This window comes from Desmodus rotundus, chromosome 3 (assembly GCF_022682495.2).
Source record: "Desmodus rotundus isolate HL8 chromosome 3, HLdesRot8A.1, whole genome shotgun sequence".
Classification (NCBI taxonomy): Eukaryota; Metazoa; Chordata; class Mammalia; order Chiroptera; family Phyllostomidae; genus Desmodus; species Desmodus rotundus.
In genome coordinates this window covers 52,581,752-52,607,247 of record NC_071389.1, presented here as the reverse complement: position 1 = coordinate 52,607,247, position 25,496 = coordinate 52,581,752, and the positions used below count along the sequence as shown (strand labels likewise).

Genomic DNA, 25,496 nt, shown 5'->3' with positions numbered 1-25,496 from the left:
GAAGGTGGTAGCACAGTGAGAGCAGAGAGCAAAATTGTACCAGGGGTGTCCAACCTTTGGTTTCTCTGGGCCACACTGGAAGAGAAATACTTGTCTTGGGCCACGCATTAAATATATTGTGACACATAATCACAAAAATACTCATAATGTTTAAAGTAAACTCACAATTTTGTGTTGGACCACATTCGTAGCCATCCTGGGCTGCATGCGGCCCATGGGCCATAGGTTGGTCACCCCCGCACCATCTTCAAATCTTGAACTTTAACAAAGAAAACTAGGAAAAAAGGCAGCTAAGAAGACCCCTTCCAGGGTCAGAAAAAACTTTTGTGAAGGGCCAAAAGTTTTATAACGTTCATTATTAAATATGACATTAGTTTGCTTATTCCATTTAGCATAATTTTTGGCTATATTAGGTTAAATAAACAAATTTAAAGTTTGTCTCCTTTCTTTTAACCTTTTCATTTAGTGGAGCTAATAGAAAGTTTAAAATTATTTTGTTGTTTACATTATATTCTGTTGAACACTGCTGCTCTACAGCAGTTTTCCTGGATGAATACAAAAATTACTTCCTCACTGGATGGGAAAAATAAAGATACGTCACCTTATAGTTTTCTAGATAACTTAATCACGTTCTTTCTGACATTATATTATAAAATGCAGAGTCAGATATAAATATGGAAATGTTTCTGGATTTATATCACTACAGATTTCTCAGCACTCATTTATCTCTGATGAATGTTGATGAACAAATCTTCGTGCCTAAATAATTTTGTATAGCATTAATATGACAACAAATATTACATTAAATTTATCACCATGTTTTCTTTCTCCTTTGTTTGTCAAAATAATAAATGGCTACTTCCCCCCTTTATTCAGCTCCTTGTTTCTGTATAAAAAACATCAAGGAAAATTTATTAGGAAACATGAAACAAAATTGATTTGCGCACACAGAAGATGTGAAGATAAGGTTTTTAAGGATCTCATATTTAAGCCTGGAACAAATATAATAGGAAAGCTTGCACGATGGGAACATGTAAGTATAATTTAAGATACTATAATTATAATTTATGTAACATTGTTAGGTATTTCTTCAATCTTTTAAAAACATCTTTCATTGTTAATATTCTGCTTGTGATTTTCTTGATGTGAGAAAAGACATAATATACAAATATAATTTTTGTGGTTGATTAATTACTCTCATCACAAATATTATAATTCATGCTTCATATATATATTTCTCTTATTAATTATTGGAAGTAGACATTAATAGCAATATAAAATTACTTCTTGGTAGTTGAAAACAAGGAAATATTTAGTTTATTAAAGGCTGATGATTCTTCATATAGTATGATATTCATTCATTGTTTGATGCTAAACTATGTACCGCTTTGGGGACACACTGGAAGTAAAGCAGCATATTTATTGAGTGCCTACTGTGTACTAGGCACTGAGCTAGGTATTTTGAATGTAATAGGTAACTTATTTTTCACAACACTGTAAGATAGGTGTTTTTATAAATAGGGAAACTAAGGCTCAGAGGAGCTAGTTATCTCACCAAAGCCGCATAGTTAAGTAACATTGCTGGGACTTGTCTTCAGGTCTTCTGACGCAAGCGAGTGTGCTTTTTGTTTGGATTTGGACATTAAGGAATGGTAGAAAGAAGACATGCAGTACTATAATTAACAAGACTGAACTTTTTATACTTTGTAAAGCACTCTTTGTGATAAATAAACTCTGTCATATGCAGAACTCTTCCTGAGTAGCCTGAGCTACAAATATTTCTGTTATATTAACATGATTAGAAGGGTTTACAAAAAGGTGCAGACAGTCACTAGTCCCTTTCAATGTAATTGAGGGCATGTATTCTAAATACGGCACAGAAATGTCCTCAAGTCCTTAAGTGTCATATTATCCACTGGGTAACAGCATAGGGTTAAAAGGCAAAGGCAGCCTGCTCAGAAGTTTTCCCACGTGAGCACTCAGTGCCACTGTATTATTTTGCACCAGATGACAGTATGCTTTATTAAATGAAAAAGTTCGTGTGAGGTGGCTTTTGGCCCTCTATGTAGAATACAAACTCACTGATTTTACATATGTCACTTGTTTCTATGTGCTTTATACAGAGAAAACTTTCACTGAATGTTGTTTACTGTTAACCAATTTGAATATGCTAGTAACTGATTTGGAGATATGTGTGTGTGTGTGTCTGCGTGTATGTACATTTAGATACTCATTTCTAATACTCATGCAGAATTTAGAAATACATTTAGAAATACTCATGCAGATATGTGTGTATATATACATGTGCACATATCTGTATATTCGTATATCACTATATGTGGATAGAAGTTATATTATGGCAAGTGACTATTATGTGCAGCAATAGGAGTAAAATGCTCATATTACAAAGGTTATTTCATTTGATATCTATGCAGTTACATAGAATATATCATTGTATGAGGTCTGTCCAGAAAGAATTCAGCCATATACTATGAAAAATAGAGACATTTACTGAAGAAGATACAAGATACAAGAAACATTGTACATAGGACAATGATGTCTTAGTCCTCTTCAAACTAGGCACCTTGGGACCTCACACAGTTCTCCCAATCACCATCAGCTGCCTCGTCATATTTTCCCGAATCTCACTGATGGTCTGAAATCTTCCCTTTCAAAGGTGATTTTAGTTTGCGGAAAAGCCAGAAATCACAGGACATCAAATCTGGGCTGTAGCGGGGCTGAGCCATCTGGGTGATTTCCTGTTTCGCCAAAAAACTCTGCACAAGACATGATGCATGAACAGGTGTGTTGTTGTGATGAAGCTGCCAATCACCAGTTGCCCATAGCTGCAGCCATCTGAATCATCTAAGTTGTCGAATAGTTTCCATGGAGGAATGTTCAAGCTTAATGCAAAATTGGATGCATATTCGTTGCTTTACCTGTTCAGTCATTTTGAGTGTAACAGCCACACAGTACACATGCTCACTCAATAGTGTCTACCACCCCAACTGACTAGCACAGTGAAGTCGTCATTGTTCATGCATGTGCATTTCAGTCCACTCTCCTTGGCTGCCAGGTTACATCAATGTCTCACAAACCATTCTTGTTATATTAATGACGGCTGGACTTTTTAAGGACAGACCTTGTATATTGGGGTTTAGATATATTTTGGGTATTATGAATCTTTTGGTAAAATATATCCATTACAAGTTTTCTAAAGGTCTTTGATGTTATTGATAATTCTGCTAAGTACAGCATTATTCATGTCATTTTTATCAAGAACTGTTTATACATATTATGTAAATATGTACAATTGTCCTATAATTTTTCATTGTTTATAAATCTGATTGATAGAATTTTACAGAAATTACCTTCAACTCAACTTCTTAAAGTAATTGAAATGAATTTTAATTTGAAGTTTCATCTCTGAACACTCACTTTGATGGAAATTGTTGCTCCGTCTTCTGTTGGCTTTATTTGTCTTCTTCTCTTCAGCTCACTTAATTGATTTTTTTACTATTTTCACTACTATTTAATTTTTTTTACTATGTTTACCACTCATATATCTGGTCTTTGTTACTTGGAGTTTGATTTATTAAAAACTACAGTGAGACAATTGATGCCCTAGAGTGCTTAAGAGAACCTAGCATCCAAGAAACATTGGAAGAGTTAAGGGTTAGGTAAAAGGGAGGGAGTGAGAAAATAGTGGCATTTAATATTAGAGTTTATTTTTTTTAAAGATTCCCCCAGCAAAGTAATGAAAAGGGTTAGTCAAGAATGGAATTCAAATTTCAGTATTTAGTAAAATTAATCAATTGCTGAATCCGCTTCTGTTTTGGATGAAATATATTTTGTCCAAAGGGCTTAAAACTTTCCATATTCCTGGAAGGATCCTGAGGAGTGAGTTCAAGTTACATTCAGTCAGGAAATGTGCTGGAAAGCCCAGAGTTTATGGTTCAAGAATAAGCTCTAAGTGAGATACAGAACCAAAAGTCAGGAGCCAAGAAGAAGGAACCTGTTAAAAACTCAGTCAGAATAGAAGAAATTAAGGGTCTGAAACAGTTGCTTGGAACACTGCATATGCATGGTTCATAGTTACTGGTCAGAGAACGCCTGTTTGTGCAGAGAAGGCCAACAAAAACAGAGAATTATGGTGGTAACCAGGTCAAGTTTTAGGGAAACATATATTATTATAATGAGTTTTAGGGAAATCTAGAGACTAAATCTATATTATTATTATTATTGATTTTGTGGGAACTCCCAATAATATTTAAAATATTCTTTGGCATAGTCAACCCTTTTCCTCAAAGGGTAACAAGGAAAATATGTACAAGGAGTGATAACAAAGAAGTTACTAACTGGCAGTTCGGCCTAAATTTCCATTGCACAATTTTAGTAATCTGGGCTAGATGATGATGTATTCTTTGTTATCTAACGTTTGTTGGCTTCAGTCATCTCTTTTACTTACTTGTTCTATTGCAAACATGAATTTTAGTAGGTATGTAGTATGAGAGAATGTCACACCCATTGGAGCCCAAAGGAAAGAGATTCAGAGAGGGAAATCAATTTGCCATGTATTTATCTCAGGGGCAGCTTAATTGTTCCCTTTCCTCCTGCCCCACACACTCATATCTGATGCTTTCTTAAGGTGGTTTAGTCATCTTTTGTTAGGAAGGAGAGAAAGAGGTAAGAAAGAGTGATGGTCTGGAGCCATTACATGCTTTGTGTGGACATTTCTGGAGAGGGTGCCAGCGTTCGTCCTCGTTATCAGCAAAATGAGGAAAGGGGTCAGTAGAGCAATCCGATCCATTTCTGTGGAAGGGGCCTCTTACTTGGCGCCACTTGTAGCGCAGTGAATATGTACATCCTGTACTCCTTTATGGCATTGCACAGTTCCTGGGAACACCACGTAGCCCTGCTATGGCAGTCATCCCTACTGAAGTAAGAGTTGCTTTAGAACTGCTGATTTGGTTAAATTCTAGAGCATTTTATTCATTTTTTCTTTCCAAAGATTCATTTTTCTCATTACTAAAAACATGGCATTTTTTGTAAAACAGAATAGAACAAAAATGTCTCACAATCCTCCTGTGAACTCTTTCCATTAATTATTATTAAATACATTTTCCTGAAGATTTATAGATTTACTTTTTAAACCTGATGAACTGTTATTTTTTAATATATTATAATTTTAATAAGGTTTCAAAAATATAATCTAACTTTTTAATTATACTACATATGCATGGAAATATATGAAAGCAGATATTAATAGTGGCTATGTGGGTGTCAGAATATTAAGTAATTATTCTTCTACTTTTTATTTCTAATCAGAAATCATGTTTTATTTACATGGTAAAACAAAAAAGATTCTTCATTGTGGATAAAATGATTATACCTCCATTATTTATAATATCAATATAGAAAGAGTGCCTTCAGCAACCTCTGTTTTGTGTCATATTCCACGAAATCAATTCTCTTTTACAGTTCATAAGCATTATTTTCTTAGACCACTTTCAAGTTCACAGCAAAATTAATGGAAAGTACAGAGTTTCCATACACTCCCTGCTGCCACACAAGTACAACCTGTCCTGCAGTGGTACATTTGTGGTAATTTATGAACCTAAATCAACACATCATTGTCCCCCAAAGTCCATAGTTTAAATTAGGGTTTACTCTTGGTGTTGTACATTCTGTGGGTTCTGACAAATATAGAATGATGTGCATCCACCGTTAGAGCGTGTCATACAGAATACTTTTAGTGCCCTAAAAATCCTCTGTGCTCTGCATATACATCGCTTCCTCCCCAGCCCTTGGCTACCGATAATCTTTTCACTGTCTCCACATTTTTCTCTTTTTCAGAATGTCATACTGTTGGACTTGTATAGTATGTAGCCTGGTCAGATTGACCTCTTTCACTTAGTAATATGTGTTTAAGTTTCCTCCTTGCCCTTTTATGGCTCAATAGCTCATTTTCTTAGCACTGAACTATATTTCATTGTCTGGATGTACTGCAGTTTATTTATTCATCCATCTATTGTAGGACATCTTGGTTACTTCCAAGTTTTGGCCATTATGAACAAAGTTGGTATACATATTCATGTGAAAGTTTTTGTGTAGACATAGATTTTAATTTTAGGGGGTTAAATATAAGGGAACATGCATGCTGGATCATATGGTAAGAGCATGTGTAGCTTTGTAAAAAAAAATTGCCTGATTGTCTTTTAAATTTGCTGCACCATTTTGCATTCCTACCAGCAGTGAATGACAGTTCCTGTTGCTCCACATCCTCACTGGCATGTGGTGTTGTCAGTGCCCTGGATTTCGGCCATTCTAATATGTGTGTAATAGGATGTCATTAATGTTTTAATTTGCAATTTTCTAATGACATATGATGTTGAACATCTTTTCACACATTTATCTTCTTTGATGAGATTTAGTTTTTTATGATTAGAAAAACGAGATGATTTATTACATGGTCTTTGTGAGTAGGAGAGGAAAGAGAAAGAGTCACCTAATTGGGGCCACAGCATCGCACAGTGCATGAGTCCTTTTATGTCACCGTCTATGTGGGAGACATTCCCCAGAGTCGTGCAGAGCAAAGCCTTCATGGCAAGGCGAGGTTGTCCTAATTTTCTAATCCGAGTAACTAATCATATTTGAGGGGGGGTTTTTGCACTTGCTTTAAATTCAGGTAAATATGGAGGAGAGGGAAAGAATAATCAGCTTTATAGTATTGCAAGCCACAAAATATTGAATCTACTTTTGCCTTCTTATATATCTAGTTTAACAGTAAGTGATATTAAGGAAATATTGAGAAGGTTGATCTTATATGAGATTAAGATGTGGAATGAGTCACCTCAATTTAATATGTGAGGTGTTAAAAAGAAACTTATGGATAGGTATTTTAATGTTTTTAATTTTATTTTTTTGTGAGGTGAGAGTGCTTCCTTATATAGAAACTGACCTTTATTATCAAAGAGCTTCTGAGGTCGTGTTTTAGGTTACATAATTCCATGAAAGTAGCTTTGTAATGACATGTTTATATCTTTTCTAAAAATTGCCCTTTGTGGTCTATCAGTCATTTTGGGTCCTCATCGACAATACAGTTCACTTCAAATGGGTATTTTTTGAATTCTTAGAATGTCTTTAGCACTGTAATCAACTCTAAGGCCTTAAAAATGGAAACCAAGCAGATTTTATTCTGAAACTTGTAGGTGGAGGGAAAGAAGTAGGTAAAGCTCACTGAGTAGGGGCTGATTATAGAAAGTGTGGAATTCCGAAGAGTATACAAACTTAAATTCTGACTAGTCAATTTTCTACATCTAATGGGGCTGATGAAAGAAATTGGAGTTTTTCTAAATTTTAACACCAGTGGGAATTAGTAGCACTTAGTGTCAGGTAGACAGACAGATGGGTTATTTATCAGAAGAATTCTGAGAGCAGATACTGGGGCTATCAAAGGCTAAGAATAATTTAATTTATGTTTAATTCAGCCTTTTGGGGGGTCCAAAGAAGCAACAACGGTGGCTTAGAACTGAAGCTGTTGCTTAATGACCTCAGCAACACATAAAGGGCTAAACTTAACCATTTAATAAAGTTTTTCCAGTATTTATTATGTGCTTTCTAAGTTTCAGGCCATCTGCTCCTCACTGGCAGTAAAAATAAAATAAATTCTGTTCCCTTTAATCAAAGATTTTACTGAGACTAAATGGAGAAGACTTGGAGGTAGATGAATAAGCCCAGAACAGATGCATACAAGGATAACACTAGATACCATTTGAAGCTGCTCAGACTCAAGGAATATAGTTAGCCAACACCTCCAACTGTTACGTTTTTTTTAAAATTATTTTATTGTTGTTCAATTACAGTTATCTGCATTAACCCCCCACCACTACCCCCCACCCCACCTCCCTCCCTTGCTTCCACCCCACCCCTTGGTTTTGTCCATGTGTCCTTTATAGATGTTCCTGAAAACCCTTCCCCCCTTCCTCCATTATTCCCTCCCACCTCTCCTCTGGTTACTGTCAGTTTCTTCTTAATTTCAATGTCTCTGGTTATATTTTGCTTGCTTTTTTTCTTTTGTTGACTAGCTTCCTGTTAAAGGTAAGATCATATGGTATTTGTCCCTCACCACCTGGCTTATTTCACTTAGCATAAGGCCCTACAGTTTCAGTTCCATCCATGCTGTTGCAAATGGTAGGAGCTCCTTCTTTCTCTCTGCTGCATAGTATTCCATTCTGTTAATGTAACATAGTTTTTTGATCCATTCATTTACTGATGGGCACTTAGGTTGCTTCCAGTTGACTATTATAAATCGCGCTGCTATGAACATTGGGGTGCATAGGTTCTTTTAGATTGGTGTTTCAGGATTCTTAGGATATAATCCCAGCAGTAGAATTGCTGGGTCAGAAGGCAGTTCCATTTTTAGTTTTCTGAGGAAGTTCCATACTGTTTTCCATAGTGACTGCATGAGCCTGCATTTCCACCAACAGTGCACTAGGGTTCCCTTTTCTCCGCATCCTCTCCAACACTTATTTGTTGATTTGTTTATGATGGCCATTCTCATTGGTGTGAAGTGGTATTTCATTGTGGTTTTAATTTGCATCTCTCTGATAGCTAGTGATGCTGGGCATCTTTTCATATGTCTCTGGGCCCTCTGTATGTCCTCCTTGGAAAATTGTCTGTTCAAGTCTTTTGCCCATTTTGTAATTGGGTTGTTTGTCTTCCTGGAGTGGAGTCGTGTTTACCTCTACTTTCAAGTTTAGGTCACACTATTCTCTAGGCACCCTCCAGGCAAACACTGAGTAAGGCAGTGTTACAAGGACCTGGCCATTTCTGCTCAGTGTGGGATTTTCAGGTAGATAGACTTTGCTCCAGAGCTCCTGGTTAGTTGTGAGAAACTTTGGCTCTCCCTGCTTATTCTTCTTCTTTCATTTTCCTTTAATGGGTGTTACCCCCCAATAAACCTTTTGTGCACTTACCTTTGTCTTGGTATTTCTGTTCTGGAAAATCCAGCCCGTGACACTATTTATTATGCTTAGGTCCATAGACGTGAATAGGCCAGATCTGAAGCCAAGCAATTGCAGAATTAGTTTTGAAAAGCAGCAGGTGAATACTAATTTAATACATAGTCTGAGATATAAAACTGTAGGGGTTGCCAAGGTCAACTGAGAGATCACCAGAAAAGGAGAAAACTGAGCAGAGGATTTAAATAATAGCATAATATCTGGAAAAGGTAAAGGGATAGGAACTATAAAGTGTTTATATTAATAACAAATACTTTGGTCATTGAGGTGAATGAAGGAAAATAAGCAAGTTAAACTGAGACATGGATGTGAATCATTCACTCATCCAGCATATCCACACTGTATAAGCTACCTACCCATTAGTCATTCAGGAGCCATCTCAGTTATCAGGTCCACTGTCAGAGAGAGACCATGTTCGCATAACTTCTACTATAGTATGTTGTTATAATTCTTCTCTATTATTTTTGTTATTGTTAACCTCTTCCTGTGCCTAATTTATAAATTAAACTTTATCACAGACATGCATGTATAGGAAAAAAACATAGCAGAGTCATTCTCAGTATCCATGGGAGATTGGTTTTCAGGCCTTCCAAGTAGACCAAAATCCAAGAACGTGCAATGCCTTTTATAAAATGGCTTACATATTGTTATATAACCTATATATATATATGTATATATATATATATACATATATATATACACACACACACATATACATATATATATGCTCCTGTATATTTTAAATCATCTCGAGATTACTTATAATACTTAATACAATGTGGATACTATATTAATAGTTGTTACACTGCTTTGTTTATGTAATAATGACAATAAAAACTGTGTATGTGTTAAATATAGACCTAACCATTATAGGCCTAATTACATAGTACACATCAGCAAAAACATAACATTTTTTTCAGAATATTTTTGATCAGTAATTGGGAATCCATGTATGCAGGGGGCTCATGAGTAGTTATACATGGGTTTTCAAATGTGCAGGGGTGGGGGGTTGGGAGAGATGGTAGGATCCCTGACCCTTGTATAGTTCAAGGGTCCACTCTAATTGAAAATGAAAATACAACTTAACAAAGTTTGTGAGGCACAGTGAAAACAGTGCTTGGAGGGACCTGTACAGCACTGAATGCGTATGTTAGATAAGAATAAAGATCTAAAAGTAATCATCTAAGTCTCCACTTTAGAAAACTAGAAGAGGACAAACTAAATCCAAAGCAAAAGGAAAGTAATAGTAAAAATCAGATCAGAAATCAATGAAATTGAATATGTCACTACTCAGCCAAATTTAATTCTAGTTGGGATACTAGTGTGTATCCGGTCACTTGAACAAGATGTAATAATTAATGGTCCAGCAAACTGTAAGTTAAAAGATAAAACATGTTCTCTACATACACCATATATAACATGTCATGGAAGTAGAATAAGCATAATAAAAACTTCCCATTTGGAAAAAGGGAGTGATGAAGATGAGTATGCTTCTTTCACTTAACATAATGTTTTTTTTTTAAGATTTTATTTATTTATTTTTAGACAGAGGGGAAGGGAGGGAGAGAGGGAGAGAAACATCAATGTGTGGTTCCCTCTTGCATGCCCCCTACTGGGGACCTGGCCTGCGACCCAGGCATGGGCCCTGACTGGGAAAAAAATCGGTGACCCTTTGGTTTGCAGGCCAGCACTCCATCCACTGAGCCACACCAGCCAGGGGGAGCATAATGTTTTCAAGATTCATCCATGCTGTAACATGTATCAGTACTTAATTTCTATGGCTGAATAACATTTCATTTTATTATGTATATTATATATGTATATCACATTTTAAAATCCATTCATTAGTTGAATTGCTTCCAATTTATGGCTATTAGTAATTAAGCTATGAACATTCATGTACAAATATTTGTGTGGACATATTTTTTCAGTTTTTACAGGGTGTATACCTACTAATAGAATTACTTGATGACATAGTAATTCTATGTTTATGTTTTTGAGGAACTGCCAAACTGCCACAGAAGTTGCACCATTTTGCATTTGTATCATCAATGTATGAAAGTTCCACTTTCTTTAAATGCTCACCAACACTTGTTGTTGCTTGTTTTTAATTATAGCCATCCTAGTGGATTTGAAGTAGTACTTCATTGTAGTATTGATTTGCATTTCCATAGTGACTCATGGTGCCGAGAATCTTTTCATGTATTCATTGGCATTTGGATATCTTCTTTGGAGAAATGTCTATTCAAATCCTTTTGATTATTTTATAATAGGTTGTCTTTCTTATTGATGAGTTGTAAGAATCCCTTATATATTTTTGATACAAAACTCTTATCACATTTATAATTTCAATATATTTTCCCATTATGCAGATTGTTCTTTTAATTTCTTTTATTTTATTTTACTTTTGTTCCTTTCTTAATGGTATTCTCAAAGCATGAAATTTTAAAGTTTTGATGAAAACCAATTAATCTTTTTTTGTCACATACTTTTCATGTTACAACTAAGTAATTATTGTATAAGACGAGGTCTCAAAGGTTTTTTTCCTAAGAGTTTTATCATTTTAGCTCTTAAAATTAGGGCTATTATTTATTTGGAGCTAATTTTTATATAGTTGGAGATAGGGGTTAAACATAATTCTTTTATATTTGTGTAACCAGCTGCTCAGCACCATTATAAAAAACAAACTTTCATTTAATTATCTTAGTGCCTTTATCAGAATTCACTTTCTCACCTCTAAGAGTTTATTAAGGGTTCTAAATTCTTTTCCATTGTTCTATATGTCTACCCTCACAATCATTTTGGCATTGCACATTTTCTGTTACACAACATAGCACTGAAGAAAAAAATGCAGTATCTTAAATCTTCATAGTATAACTTGATTATTGTGTTATGCTTAAGATTTAAATGTATTATCCTGTATTTGTATTTTATGTAATTATATTCAAATTTAAAAAATCAATGCGCAAACTCCTCCCACATGTGCAAAAATATATTATTTATCTCCAGGTTTTGAATTTTGTAATTTTAAGGTTGATGATAGGGTAGTAAATTTCTGGTGTAGAGTGAAAGTTTCTGAGCATTGACAAATGGAGAGAATTTTCAAACCCTTAGAGACACTTGTTGATTTTTCTATCCATGAAACAATGATATAGACCACATGTTATAGTGCAAAATTTCATGGCCTTTATCACCACATCAGCTTTACCTGTATACTTTAAGGCAGTAGATATATACTCACATATGTTTATACATATAAGTAGGTGTCAGTATAGATATTTTTATGAGTGTTGAAACTTTGTTTTAAATTGCAAGTTCAATGCTCTTAACTTCAGTGCTTTTTAATATTTTACTTCAGGATACTATGGGAAAATCAAGAAGAGAAAATCTTTTGTTCTGTAGGAATTTCTTGTTGAGATGCAGCATTAGAATAATGGCCAATATGCCTATATAATTAAGCATATGCATGTGGTGTAACATGCAAGAAAGTGACTGTCAGAAAAGAAAAGATTAAGGGTAGAATTTATAAAAACTGCTCAACCAATGTTGTGGAGGTGAGAATTAGCTTGGCACACGTGTGAATGGAAAGCAAATTATCCTCACTATACCGAGATATTTGCTAGAGGAACTGTGGAAACTGAAGTTGGATAGTGCTGTTAATAGACATATTAATTTTCACTTGGGGGATTAAAATGATTATTTGGTAAGAAAACATCTATACATTTTAATAAAGTGCAACTATGCATATCAAGTTACTTAGAATTAATAAGTTATGCTTGTTATTCAAACTTTTATATACAATAGTGAACAACCAAATGTTGATTATTTGTTTTATTTATAATATAAAGTAGAGTAAAGAGTGAAATCTTAGAGCCAGTAGCCTGAAGTTTTCTGGATAGTGAAATATTATGGACAAATAACCAGAGGATGTAAGAAGGTTTCCAGAGTCCGGATGAAAAAGCATAATAGAGGCTGTAGATTTCAGTAATTTATGGGCCTCTTCAAATTTTGTTTCAGTTCACCTTTCAGTGTCTTTTCTCATGGTCTATTATAAAGAGTACACCTCAGCCAGTTTAGCATCTTCACTGTTTTCATCTCCTTGTTCATTCTTACCTGCTTCCCTTTTGTTTTCCTTATGTAAATAAAGTACAAGGGGACATATCCCCAAAACACAGAATTTATTTATAAAAAAACATATTAATTCTTACATGTGAAACTTCAGTCACCTTCAAAGTATTCTCCATTTTATGCAAGACACCTATCAAGACATTATTTCCACTGTTCAAAACAGTATTTGAACCCATTGATTTTGATGCCTTTTAGTGCCTCTGCCGTTTTTTTGTTTTACCTCTTCCACATAGGGAAACAAAAAAGAGTTGCTAGAGCAAGATCTAATGAATAGGGAGGGTGGGGCATAGGGGTCATGCTATTTTTGGTCAAAAATTGCTGAACACTCAGTGCAGTGTGGGCAGATGTGCTCGTAAATCACCCATCATGAAATGGGCAAACACATTGAAAGAATCTTCAAGAAGAAAATTCACTGAAGCCAAATACAGCCTCTCACAACACCACCAGCGGGTACACTGATACAGATGGGTTCCTAGAACACTCACCTAGCAGGGGAGGCATGCGCTATGGGGTTTTTTTTGGGTCCCCCCTTGTAATATCTTTTTACATCTGTCTAATTCATGTTCCTAGTTGCATTCAACCTTCTGATAACACTTAATAGTTTTTAAAATATCATAAATTTAACATAATTTTAATCTTATAATTTATAGGCAATGGTATATTAATTGAAGCAAGATGTATTAGGGTAAGAGATAATTTGGATTGGAGCATTACAGGAGGTAAAAGGTTATAGTTATAGGAACTAGCAAAGGGTGGTCAGTCTGGTACGTGGCTTCATATTCAAGAAGTAGTATAAGCTCTGTCCATGTGCCCAGCACTAACTGACCATGTGTACAATTTGTGTGATCATTTGTACACATGGGTGGAGGGTATGGAAAGTTCATCATCATTGAAACTGGGCCAGGCTGAGATAGAAAGTTGGCGTTAATGTTGTCTGCCATCAGGTGCCAAAGCCTAGGAGCTATGCTGAAGGATTATTTTAAGAACAAAACTGATGCTAAAGGCTGGGTTGCTAGGATGGAGGCTTGGGAAGTAACCCAAGGAAGATGTTAAGTTAGAACTGGAAACATTGCAAAAGCATAACAGAATGATGGAGAGTGAAGAATGAGATAAAAACTTAATTACCAAGATTATGTGGTAGGCTATGAGCAAAGGTAAATTAATAGGGAATTCTAAGTATTGATCTGGAGAGGCTTATTATCTCCTGCTTTAGGTCCTAGAATGGGAAGGAGAATAAAGTTTGTATGTTGGATATTTAGTAGCTTCAGAGGAAGGAAAAGATGATTACAGGAATAGAGCATTATATCTTACAGCTTTTCCTGCAGATGAAAAACATTGCTGCATGTTGTGAGAGATTCCAGTATTAGAATTAAGCTCAGTTTATCTGCCCTTTCGTTCTAAATAATAGCTTTACTGGATATAGTAATCTTGGATGTAGGCCCTTGCCTTTCATGACTTGGAATACTTCTTGCCAGTCCCTTCTTGCCTGTAAGGTCTCTTTTGAGAAATCAGCTGACAGTCTTATGGGAACCCCTTTGTAGGTAACTGTGTCTTGTTCTCTTGCTGCTTCTAAGATTCTCTCCTTCTGTTTAATCTTGGGTAATGTAATTATGATGTGCCTTGGTGTGTTCCTCCTTGGGTCCAGCTTCTTTGGGACTCTCTGAGCTTCCTGGACTTCCTGGAAGTCTATTTCCTTTGCCAAACTGGGGAAGTTCTCCTTCATTATTTGTTCAAATAAGTTTTCAATTTTGTAATAGCAGAATCAGTAAATATATCAAAAAAAAGAATTAAGCCCAGTAAAAATAACTATATTTGATCTTGGCTGCTATGAACCAGTGGGCCTATTATTTGAGAGCATCATATCTACCTTTCCACAGAGAGGGCTAATATAGTACAAAGGTACTACTAAGTGTCCTCCCTCCAATTTATCTCCATCCCAGCATGTTGCCTTTTTTTCCTACAATTATGACATCAAACAATCTCCATCTCATATTAGGCACTGAAATGCCTTTTTTCATTCATCTCAAATTAAGTTTTGGATGCCAAGGCCAAAACCACCTTTTTAGAATCTGATCTTTTGTGTTCTTTTGTTTATGAATGAGATTATTTCCAGAATTATACCTCATTATCTGTTTGCCTCTTCGCTTCAATTTGCAGCATGAAATAAAAGCATAAAATCCATGATGAAACTAAGAACAGACAATTGTTCTTTTTTTAATATTAGGGGATGTAATTTATCCAATTAATTGGAATATTACTACTAACTGTTTTGTGGTATCTGTTTTTATTACCATTTATTTATGCCCTGCTTCCTTTGAAGGTGGCTGTTCTCTGTGAATGTTTTTGACTGTAGGAATACAGGCCACTTTCTGGCAGGCTGCATTTTATTTGTTCTGGTACCCTTTACCTAGCACAGTGAAAATGCACATAGAAGGCACTCAACAAATATTTATTGACATAAAATATTATTTATTGATTATAAAATAAGTATTCCACTTAGATTGTTTTGCATCATAATTTATAACTCATGGATTTATTTTCTGAAAATCTTAACCTGCAATACTATGAAAAGAGTAGCTAACAGAATCCTGCTAATTGTTGATATTTTCATATGTGAGGTGAGAGGAACTAGGATATTCATAGAAAGAACACGGATTAAAAATAAGATACAAATCAAAAATAAAATATAGAGTGCAAAAGGATCTTACAGAGTTATGAACTATGGAATATAATGATTTTCTTGCCAGAACTGTTACAATAGAACTTAGGACACAAAAAATAGAGGAGGTAAAGGGGTTACTACATACTGTGGTTTTTATAATAAAATTCATTACTCCAGAAATGCCATAGTCTGATGATATATAAATAAGTGGCATAGGTCAATTAATGAGTCATAGATACTTACTGGGTTATTAAGAAAATAAAAAATGTTTTGCTGGATAGCCTTAACTTTTCATTTCATGTTTATTTTTGCTACCATTAGAGAGTTAGGATAGTTGTTTGGGGGCAATTGTACTGATACACGATGCCAAGTCATCCCCCCCAAGTCTTAGAAATGCTAATGTAATCTTGGAAACACTATTTCAGAGGCAGCATTAGAGTTTTGTACAAGATCCACACTTTTTAAAATAGGTGCAAAGTCTTTACCGTGAAATAGTGTATATTCTCAATTTCTAAATATTTATAGGAAATCCATATACTTATTTCAAAAGAAAGATCTTAGTGAAAAATAGAGGTAGAAGAAAATATATAAAAAGCATACCTTTCCTTTTTAGTTTTAACTTTTGAGTTCACTGAAATGTGAAAAACCTATCATTCGTATTTTTTAGATTTCTTGCTATCATGTAGAGAGCCATGATTATTAGAATTCATGAGCACCTAAATGAAAATCTGGAACTCAGTGTCCTCAAGGCAAAATGTGATGTTTGCTGACTATCATTAACTAATGGTACACCTCAAGAATTTAACTGTATTTTTTCCATCTTTAAACTTTATTACTGTATTTTTCTTCAGGGTAAAAAAAAAATATGGGTCCATTTTCACTGAAGTAAGTGGGCTGGATGTGTGTTTTCACCTCTCACCAGTGTCAAAGGAATTGTGCACATCATTCCCTGGACCACAGGATGAAACCTGTCTCTGATTGGACACTAGGGATATCAGCTGCACACACAAGATAAGTGTAAAGTTGAAAAGAGAAATACACTTAGCAGTGCATCCATGCCAAATATTTTAACAATTTGAAACTTGTATAAAAATGTTCAGTGAAATTATTTACTTCTTCATATAAGAAAGCTAATTCTATCATTTTTACATCCAGTGAAACATACCATCTAAAATTTGCTTTTCAAACACTGCTAATGCAAAACCTTTTAAGCTATCTGTCTTTTTCTAAGAAAGATAACACAATCAATAAAATGACCATTCTTTACCACTTAGAATGAATTTTTTGTTTGTTCAAGGTAAGAGAGAGTGGAAATTTTAATGTATTTCAATATTGGTCTAAATCTTGAGTGACAAAGATTTGTGTTTTATGACTCATCCAGAAATTGATAGGACTGAATTTTCGCAAAACAAATTTAGGTACCGTATCCTGGAAAATATTAACTATTAAATTATACTGCTGGTCTCTGTTTAAGTTAGTTTAGACATATTCCATCTAAGAATGGATTTTTGCTCACAGTGTTCACCTAGGAAGCCCAGAGAGACTCATAATAGATTGCAGACATTTCTTTATATTTAAATCTTTGTTTAATAAAATACAAGGATTCAGACAATCCCTCCTTTAATAGTTTAAGAGCCTAACATAAGGCTGTTTGTACCTTGGGAGCTCTTAGTAACTGCCATTTTGAGTCATTTTGTCCAACTACACGAATATTGGACTTCATGTAAATAACAAGCATTTGGACCATGGATGAAATATTTCCAATAAGAGCAGTAGGGCTGAGGTTGTTAAGGGAGCTGTGAGGAATACACTGTGAGGGCACGTAGATTAGATTGGTCCTGAGGCTGAAGAACTTGTAGGCTGGCTACCAGGGTCAGTGATCGCACTTTCCTAGGCCTGTGTAAATATATATCACCTGAGTATGTGTATATGTACTGTATCTACATGTATATAGGTATACATGTTATATCATTCATCTATTATGAGGGGCCCCCCAAAATTGGAATTATCTTCTGGATGGCTGGCTCCTTATAGTACAGGCTTCCCCCACTAGGTGAGTGTTCTAGGAACCCATCTGTATCAGTGTGCCAGCTGGCGTTGTCGTGAGAAGCTTTGTTCAACTTCAGTGAATATTTTTTAAAGACTCAACGCATTTGTCCATTTCACAATGGGTGATTTATGAGCACACCTGCCCACACTCTCCCGAGTGTTCAGCAATTTTTGACCAAAAATGGCATGACCTCCACACACCAGATTTTCCTATTATTATTGGATGCGATTATTAATATACAGATGTCTCTCCTCACTTCCATACCTATTATAAATGAGTTTTATATTTTAACTTCTTCACTCAATACCATCAGTGGAGAGCTCTTTTCTTACCATTTTCATTTTCTGGCTTATTGTAATATAATATCAACAGAATAGGTAGATAAAGGGATGTGCATGAGTAAAGACGTTATTGCTACAGGATGGTTATATTTATGTTTTTTGTGCAGGGGTGGGGATGTTGAGGAACGGTAAAGTAGATGAGACTAAAAATATGAGGTCTACATTGACATACATGATGAAGAGCTTAGAAGAAGGGGATGAGGGCTGTAAAGAACTGCTGAGTGAAAAACTTTGGAGTAACTCCAGTGGATGTAACATTTCAAAATAAAAGAAGGGAAGGTTGAGGTGTTGAAGACCATCTCTTCAACATTTAGAAGACCAGGAATAGTCTTCTAAAATTATAAGCTAGGAATTTCTGATAAAATTCTGTCTGGTTGTTGGACTTTCTCCAAAAAATGGAGTTTCACTTTATATTATATTGAAGCAAAGTTCCTAAACTTCCACATATTCCTCCTAATACTTCTGTTTGGTACTATTCGTCCAACATTTAACAGTAATTGTTGAGTAACTGCTCAGTGCCAAGGGTCATTCTTAGCATTGCATAATCAAGACAAGCAAAGTCCTTGCCCTTGTGGACTATGTCTTAAAATCACCATGATAAAAATCATGACTGTGGGAGTGGGTTCGGGTGCAGCAGGGCGGGGGGACAAGGGACAAATGGAACAACTGTAATAGAACAATAATAAAAAAATACAAAAAAAACAAGTTGTAATACAAACAAGCAAACAAATGAAATTGCATAAATGTTGTGGTATCCTTTTAGAAGATGAGGAAGATGAAAGTTGAAGGTGAGGAGCCTGAATCTCTCTTTGCTACCTCTTTTATATTCTGGATTTAATCAGATAGGGCTCACGTTAAAAATAATTCAGCAGGTAGTCTGCTTTCTTTTCATGTTCCAGGTTATCCATAATCTTCCGAAAGTGTCTTGCCTTGACATAGTGCTTCAGCTATAGTTCTGAATACGGTAAGACTACAGTTTCCCGTATCCTAGATGAAATGCTTAGTACAGCACATAGTATAAGGTCATCACACAATGAACTGCTAATTAACTTACTCTTAACTAAAATATTTCAATCTCTTATTACTCAGGTTTTTTAATTAAATGATATAAAATTAATTTCATTCAACTGCAATATGTATTCCTATGGAAGTTCATCTGTTGAATTTGACCCATTGCTGCAGTCTGTTGATAATACTTTAAATTTCTGTGTGGTGTGTTAACTGATTTTGTTCTTTTACTACCTCATATAAAAATTTAATAAGCATTTCCTTTATATTTTTATTCAAATCATTCACATAAACATTGGTAAGAATAGATACCATGGCATCAGAGACCTCCCCCCAGTTTGGCATCATTTGAGGAACCTTTACTCTTTCCCATGTGATAACTCCTCATCTCTGAACTCCACCTGGTCAGACTGCCTTTTTATAAGTAGTGAAACCACTTATTAAATGCTGCTGGCATGCAGGTTTCTCACATCAAGGAGATTTGTACCAGAATTAACTTTGACTCTGTTAAAATAGAAATCATTTATTTGTCGTCAATTTATACTGGTCCTTGCTAATTATCCCTTTTCTTAGTGCTACAAAACATCCATAAAATATTTTCTTAAATCATTGAATACTGGTGTTTGTTTTAAGGTAATTTAGTGAATAGAATATACTTTCTGTTATTGAAAACAAGATATTTATTTGATTATTCCAAGGCTTCTGGTAACTTTTTTTCTCTGTCACTTCAAAGTTCAGTCAGTGAGTGGGCACGGCCTTCCTTCTTCCTCTTGCAGTACATAGGGAAGAAAAGCACATTTTCTCTACCTTGGCAACCTGTGTAAGCCTGCGTTCATCCAGGGCTTTAGACTCTCCCTCTAAATTTGTTTCGCTGTCACACATTCACCTTTGTTATGATTTCTTATTTTATAAAGCCAAGGAAGGGAAAATGACTTCAAGCGATGACAAAGGATGCTATATGGATATATGAGGAAGGATAAGTGGGGAAGCTAAAAAAAATCTTTTGCTGAGAGTAATTATTTGTTTAACTAGGGGACTTTTAAATCTTAGGATTCTGTAAATAACTAACAATATTTATGATAGGGAGTGGATACTCAGATTTGACAGACAGATGTATACTTTTAACTTTTAATTTTTTTTTATTCTATTAAGGGAAGGTAAAGGAATAAGTACTAGTAGAAATGGAACTGTTGAACATACCCTTATATTCCACTTTTATTATTTCCTCATGGGTCGGGTATAAGTCTGAGATCTAGAAGAACCATTTCTATGGTTGAAATAGAATTTGAGGTGATTTTTAATATATGATAAATTACATTGTTCGGAGGGAGAGACAAAAAGATTACTAAAATACAGAAAAATTCTAGAAGTAAGAGGATACAAGATAATGGCATAAAAAGTTAAGGCGATATAATTTGGAGAGGGTTGATGGTCAAATTTGAGGTTGAAAAAGCATTTGAAATTGATTGTTACAGATTTGGTTGCAAAGCAATTGTCTACATTTTAACCATATTTTGTTTAATTTCTATTAAAGAATTAAACCCACATTAAAATAGAAGTAACATTGTTTAGTCATATTTGAATAGTGTTGATACTGTCTCATATTAAAATTATTCTTGGCAACCATAAGAAAAATTTCTAACTTTAAGAAGAATATCTGAGCTCAAAAATACCTATTTGTTTTTCTTAAAAATGTATATTTTTTTCATGTAAATACTGAAAAAATATCATCCCAAGAAATTGTGTTGTATAAGATCAGTAAAGAATTTTTTAGTGAAGAACAAAAACTGACATTTACTCCAAGACTAGTTAGTACCTGTCATGAGCATTCAAAAACTCTGTGTAGAGACAAATCATTTTCAATAAATAAATTAGAGACATTACATATAAAATTTAAAAGATAAAATGAAACCTAAGGATATTTAATTAAATATATATCTATTATATGGTATAGGGATTTGGGTAGAAGATTTTAAATACAGGGGCCAAGACACACATCCAAGTGTCTCTGCTAAATTACAGAGTAAAGGATGTTCATGTAAGAGGACAGGTCAAGGTAGGGGAAATGTGACAATGAGTTCCCTATTTCAAAATTCCATCAGCTATCACATATTCAAGAGTTGAGGTGAACTTCCCTTCCTCTCAATGGATGAAAGTGTGCTGGTCACAAAAAGTAGCACTAAGTAGTAATCGGTTGGAAGGAAAGGAATTGTCTTGAGTATACGATGTCTGTGACATTTTCCAGGGGAACGAACATAGCTCACGGTTGTTATGATATTACATAAGGGAGTGTCTGTACAGAGCTTTAACACAATGGCAAATGATAAGTACTTTACATGTTTTCTGGAAACAAATATACAAAAACAAACATTTCAGAAAGGAGATCTATCTGAAGACAACACATTTTGAGTCTTCAGAATTAAGACCAGTGGTTCCTGTCAAGGAAAGCATGATGTTTTGGGAAAGTTTTTCAGAATACAAATGTATATCTTCACAAAAGATTCCCATATTTTTTCTGTGGCAGACTGTATTTGCTTGCCTACCAATATTTGTCTTTTTCTTCTTTTGGGGGAAGAGATCCCCAATTTTACTCCAGAGAGCAAAGTACCTAGAAAAAAGGTCATATTTCTTATCCTTTCCTTTCTATAAACCAAAGTTGTTTGGAAGGACCTCTGGGAAAGTTTGTTAAGAACACGTGGCCTGCCTTTTATCATTTACCCTTCCCCCCATATTGCTGACTGATATGCTCACATTGTGTTTGGAGCTCTAGCAGCTATCTTGACTCAGAGTCAACATTAAGTACAGCAGTCATGTAGACGCAGTAAGATAGAGATGATAAATTTTGAAAGAACCTGGGTCCTGATGGCCTGGTGGATCTTCTGAATCACTCCTGGATGAACTGTGAAGAGAAAAAGGGTAACTCAGCATCATTAAAACATTTCCAGCCACATTACAGACATTGTCCAGTTTACATCTGACGGTGGCCCCATTCTTTGCAAAGCTCCTTTCAATATCGCATTTGTTATTCCTTGCACACATATCTAATCCAGTTGTACTTTTAACACTTGTGATTATTCTAGTCCAATTTCTCTTTTTTCATATGTTTCTACCTTTTAGTGTTCTGTGCCATAATTTTGCCTCTCCTTTCTTACTCTGAATCTTCCTTTAGGCTTTCTGGGCAACACTAAACATTAAGACTTCTCTGTTTATACCTTGTTCCTCTCCTCCACTTACTCCTTTAGTCATGGCATCTTTCGGAAAGGCCCCCTTTTTGCATCATCCAAAGTATATCCTCAACTCAGGAAAATATTCCTCAACAGGAAAAGCAATTTATCAAAATCACACACAATGGAGTTCTTTTTATTTTCCTAACTGTGGCCTGTCTCACAGGTTTTGGTTGTTTTAAAATTAAAATCAGTGGTGATGTATTATACATGTGAGAATCCTTTGAGAACTCTGAAATATATATATATTTTTATATATATGGGATTATCATTGGTGTCATTGCTTTTGTTTCCACAGAATATACCTTTCCCTGCTGCTTTAGAATATTCTAGTAAACGGAAAAAACAGGTTTCCTCTCCTTTATATGAATTAAAACCAAAAGATATTGGCAAAAAACTGAGGCATCTCATTCAAAAAGGTTTGTTATATGAATTTTTAAATTATATTTGAACAGAATTTGATGAAGATTAAATTCTTTAGAAATTGAGCATGTTAATTTTGAACTATAAATATGAGACTCCATGAAGTATGTGTTGATCACTCCAGATAAAATATCCATACCTCATGTAACATTTTATAAATATACAGATACAGAAAGTTATAAATCATCCTAATACACATGCTTACATGCTTCCTCCTCTATTATCCCAATAGAATTATCACTATTTGGGGACTAACTAATATTTAATGATTTAATATTTATGACTATATAAACACTATTTATACCTGCACCACAGAATATATTTGCTTCCTTATACTACTTTTTTTGAAAAACTTGCATGAAAATCTCATAGTGTTCGACCACTAGTCTCCCAAGTGCATTATATATATTTTGTTTTCAAGCTGCTTTTACTTGAGACTTTCGTCTTGCTGACTCCTTCAGGACTGCTTACTATCTAAACCTAGCTACTGTTTCTTCAGTGGGGTCTCAGGAATTTGCCTCTATGCTTTGTTGGGGACCCTTGTTTCCAGGATGCTGTATCTTGTTCTTTCTTGTTTTATTTTATTATTTTAATGCATTGTCTTGCTGATTAGTTTATTGAGATTATACATGGGAGGTAAATTTTTTAAGACCTTGAAAGCCTAAACAGGTCTTTATGCTACACTTATATTTGGTTGATGATTTGACTGTGTAGAAGTTCTTTCAGAAAAATTTTTAATTGCTTTGTTGTCTCCTCGCTTCCAGTGTTACCTCTGAGATGTATATTGCTATTTAATTCTTAGTTTGTTGTATGTAAACATCTGTTTGTAGTTTTTCTCTTCTGCCTGGAAACTTTTAGCATTTTCTCTTTATAACAGCTGTGCTGCAAATTCATGGTGATTTGTCTCATAGATGCCTGGGTGTTACTTAAGGTGAATTTTCTTTCCATCTAATTTATTGGGACTATTCAATCTAAAAATATTCCTTGGTTCTAGGTATTTATCTTGTATTATTTCTAAGGTAAAATATTATATAACACAAAATTTAGCATTTTAACAGTTTTTCATTTTAACGTTAAGTACATTCACATTGTTGCATAACCATCTCTCTTTTCTTTTTCCTGGTGGGTCTTTGTAGGTAAGTGTGTTGATCTTATTTTTTTTTTTTGAAGAACTAAATCTTGTTTTCATTGGTTTTCTTTGTTGTTTTTATAACTCTATCTTGTTGATCTCTCCTCTAATAATCATTTTTCCTTTCTTCTGCTAGCTTTGAGTTGGGTTTTATTTTCCTCTAGTTCCATATGGTATAAAGTTAGGTAGTTAGAGATCTTATTTCTTTTATAATGTAATCATTTATAGCCATGATTTTCCTATATCTCATAGTATTAGGATATTGTATTTTAATTTTTATTTTTCTCAGATATTTTATAATTTTCATTGTGACCTCTTATTTGACTCATTGGTTGTTTAAGAATGTGCCATTTAATACCCACATATTTGTAAATTTTCCAGTTTTCCTTATTCATTCCTTTGTGATGGGTAAATATACTTGGTATGATATCAGTATTTTTAAATATATTCAGATTTGTTTTATAACATACTGCATGTCCTGGATAATGTTGCATGTGCATGCGAGAAAAATGAACATCTTCCTGTTTTATGTATGCTTGTTTGGTCCAATTGCCCTATAGTGCTGTTCAAGTCTATGTTTATTTACAGATCTTCTTTCTGGTTGTTTTAACCTATATTAAAAGTGAGGCACTGACATCTCCCACTATTATTGTAGAGATGTTTTGTTTCTGCCTTCATTCTGTAAAGGTTCACACCATATGTTTTGTACCTTTGAGGTTTGGTGCATGTGTATTTATAATTATTATATTTTCTTGGTGAATTGACCATTATATCATTTAATGTTCTTATTTGCCTTTCTTATTCAAGGTTTACTGGTTTAAGTGTTATTCTCATTTAAAATATATCTTCACAGAAACATCTATAGAGTAGTGTATCATGGCCTAACCAAAGTACCACACAAAATTAACTGTCATAGTTTTACCCAATATATAATTCTCAGTTGACAGTTTCTTTTTTAAATAGCAGCACTATAAATCCATCATCCCACTGCCTTTCAGCCTGCAAAGTTTCTACCAATATATCTCCTGATTGTCATTTTGAAAATCACTTGTATATGATAAGTCACTTTTCTCTTATGGCTTTCAAGCTTCTCTTTGGGTCCTCCAGTCAAGATGCAGGCATAGGTTGACACACTTCACCTCATTGCACGACCACAAGAATTACAGCTAAGCTCAAAACAAAAAAACACCCAGAACTGCCAGAAATTGAACTGTATGGAAGTCCGACAGCCACCGATTTAAAGAAGCCATATTCATCCAGACAGTTAGGAGGGGCAGAGTCATGGAATTGGGGAGTTGAGGATACAGTGTGATATGGAGAGGTGGTGGCAGATCGGGCAGTCCCACATTCACATGTGGTGGATAAAAATCAGGAGGGATACTGTGGGAGTGAGCGATCCCAGTCCCAGGTCAGACTACATAGCCCAAGGTTCCAGCACCAGGAAGATAAAGCCTCATAACTTCTGACTATAAAAATCAGTTGGGGTTGGGGCAGCAGAAGAAACTGCC

General features: G+C 34.7%; 1 protein-coding gene across 3 annotated transcripts in view; it reads left to right on the top strand.

The window, feature by feature from the left end:
* Positions 1-25,496, top strand: part of LRRIQ3 (leucine rich repeats and IQ motif containing 3) — a 96,102-nt gene that overhangs the window by 45,046 nt on the left and 25,560 nt on the right. For 2 of the 3 annotated variants that reach the window (XM_024565585.3, XM_045199634.2), the window contains exons 5-6: positions 877-1,033; positions 22,735-22,855. In XM_024565585.3, coding sequence (XP_024421353.2) covers positions 877-1,033; positions 22,735-22,855 — 278 coding nt within the window. The remainder of the gene's footprint in view (positions 1-876; positions 1,034-22,734; positions 22,856-25,496) is intronic. The other variant, XM_071220941.1, reaches the window with a different exon arrangement.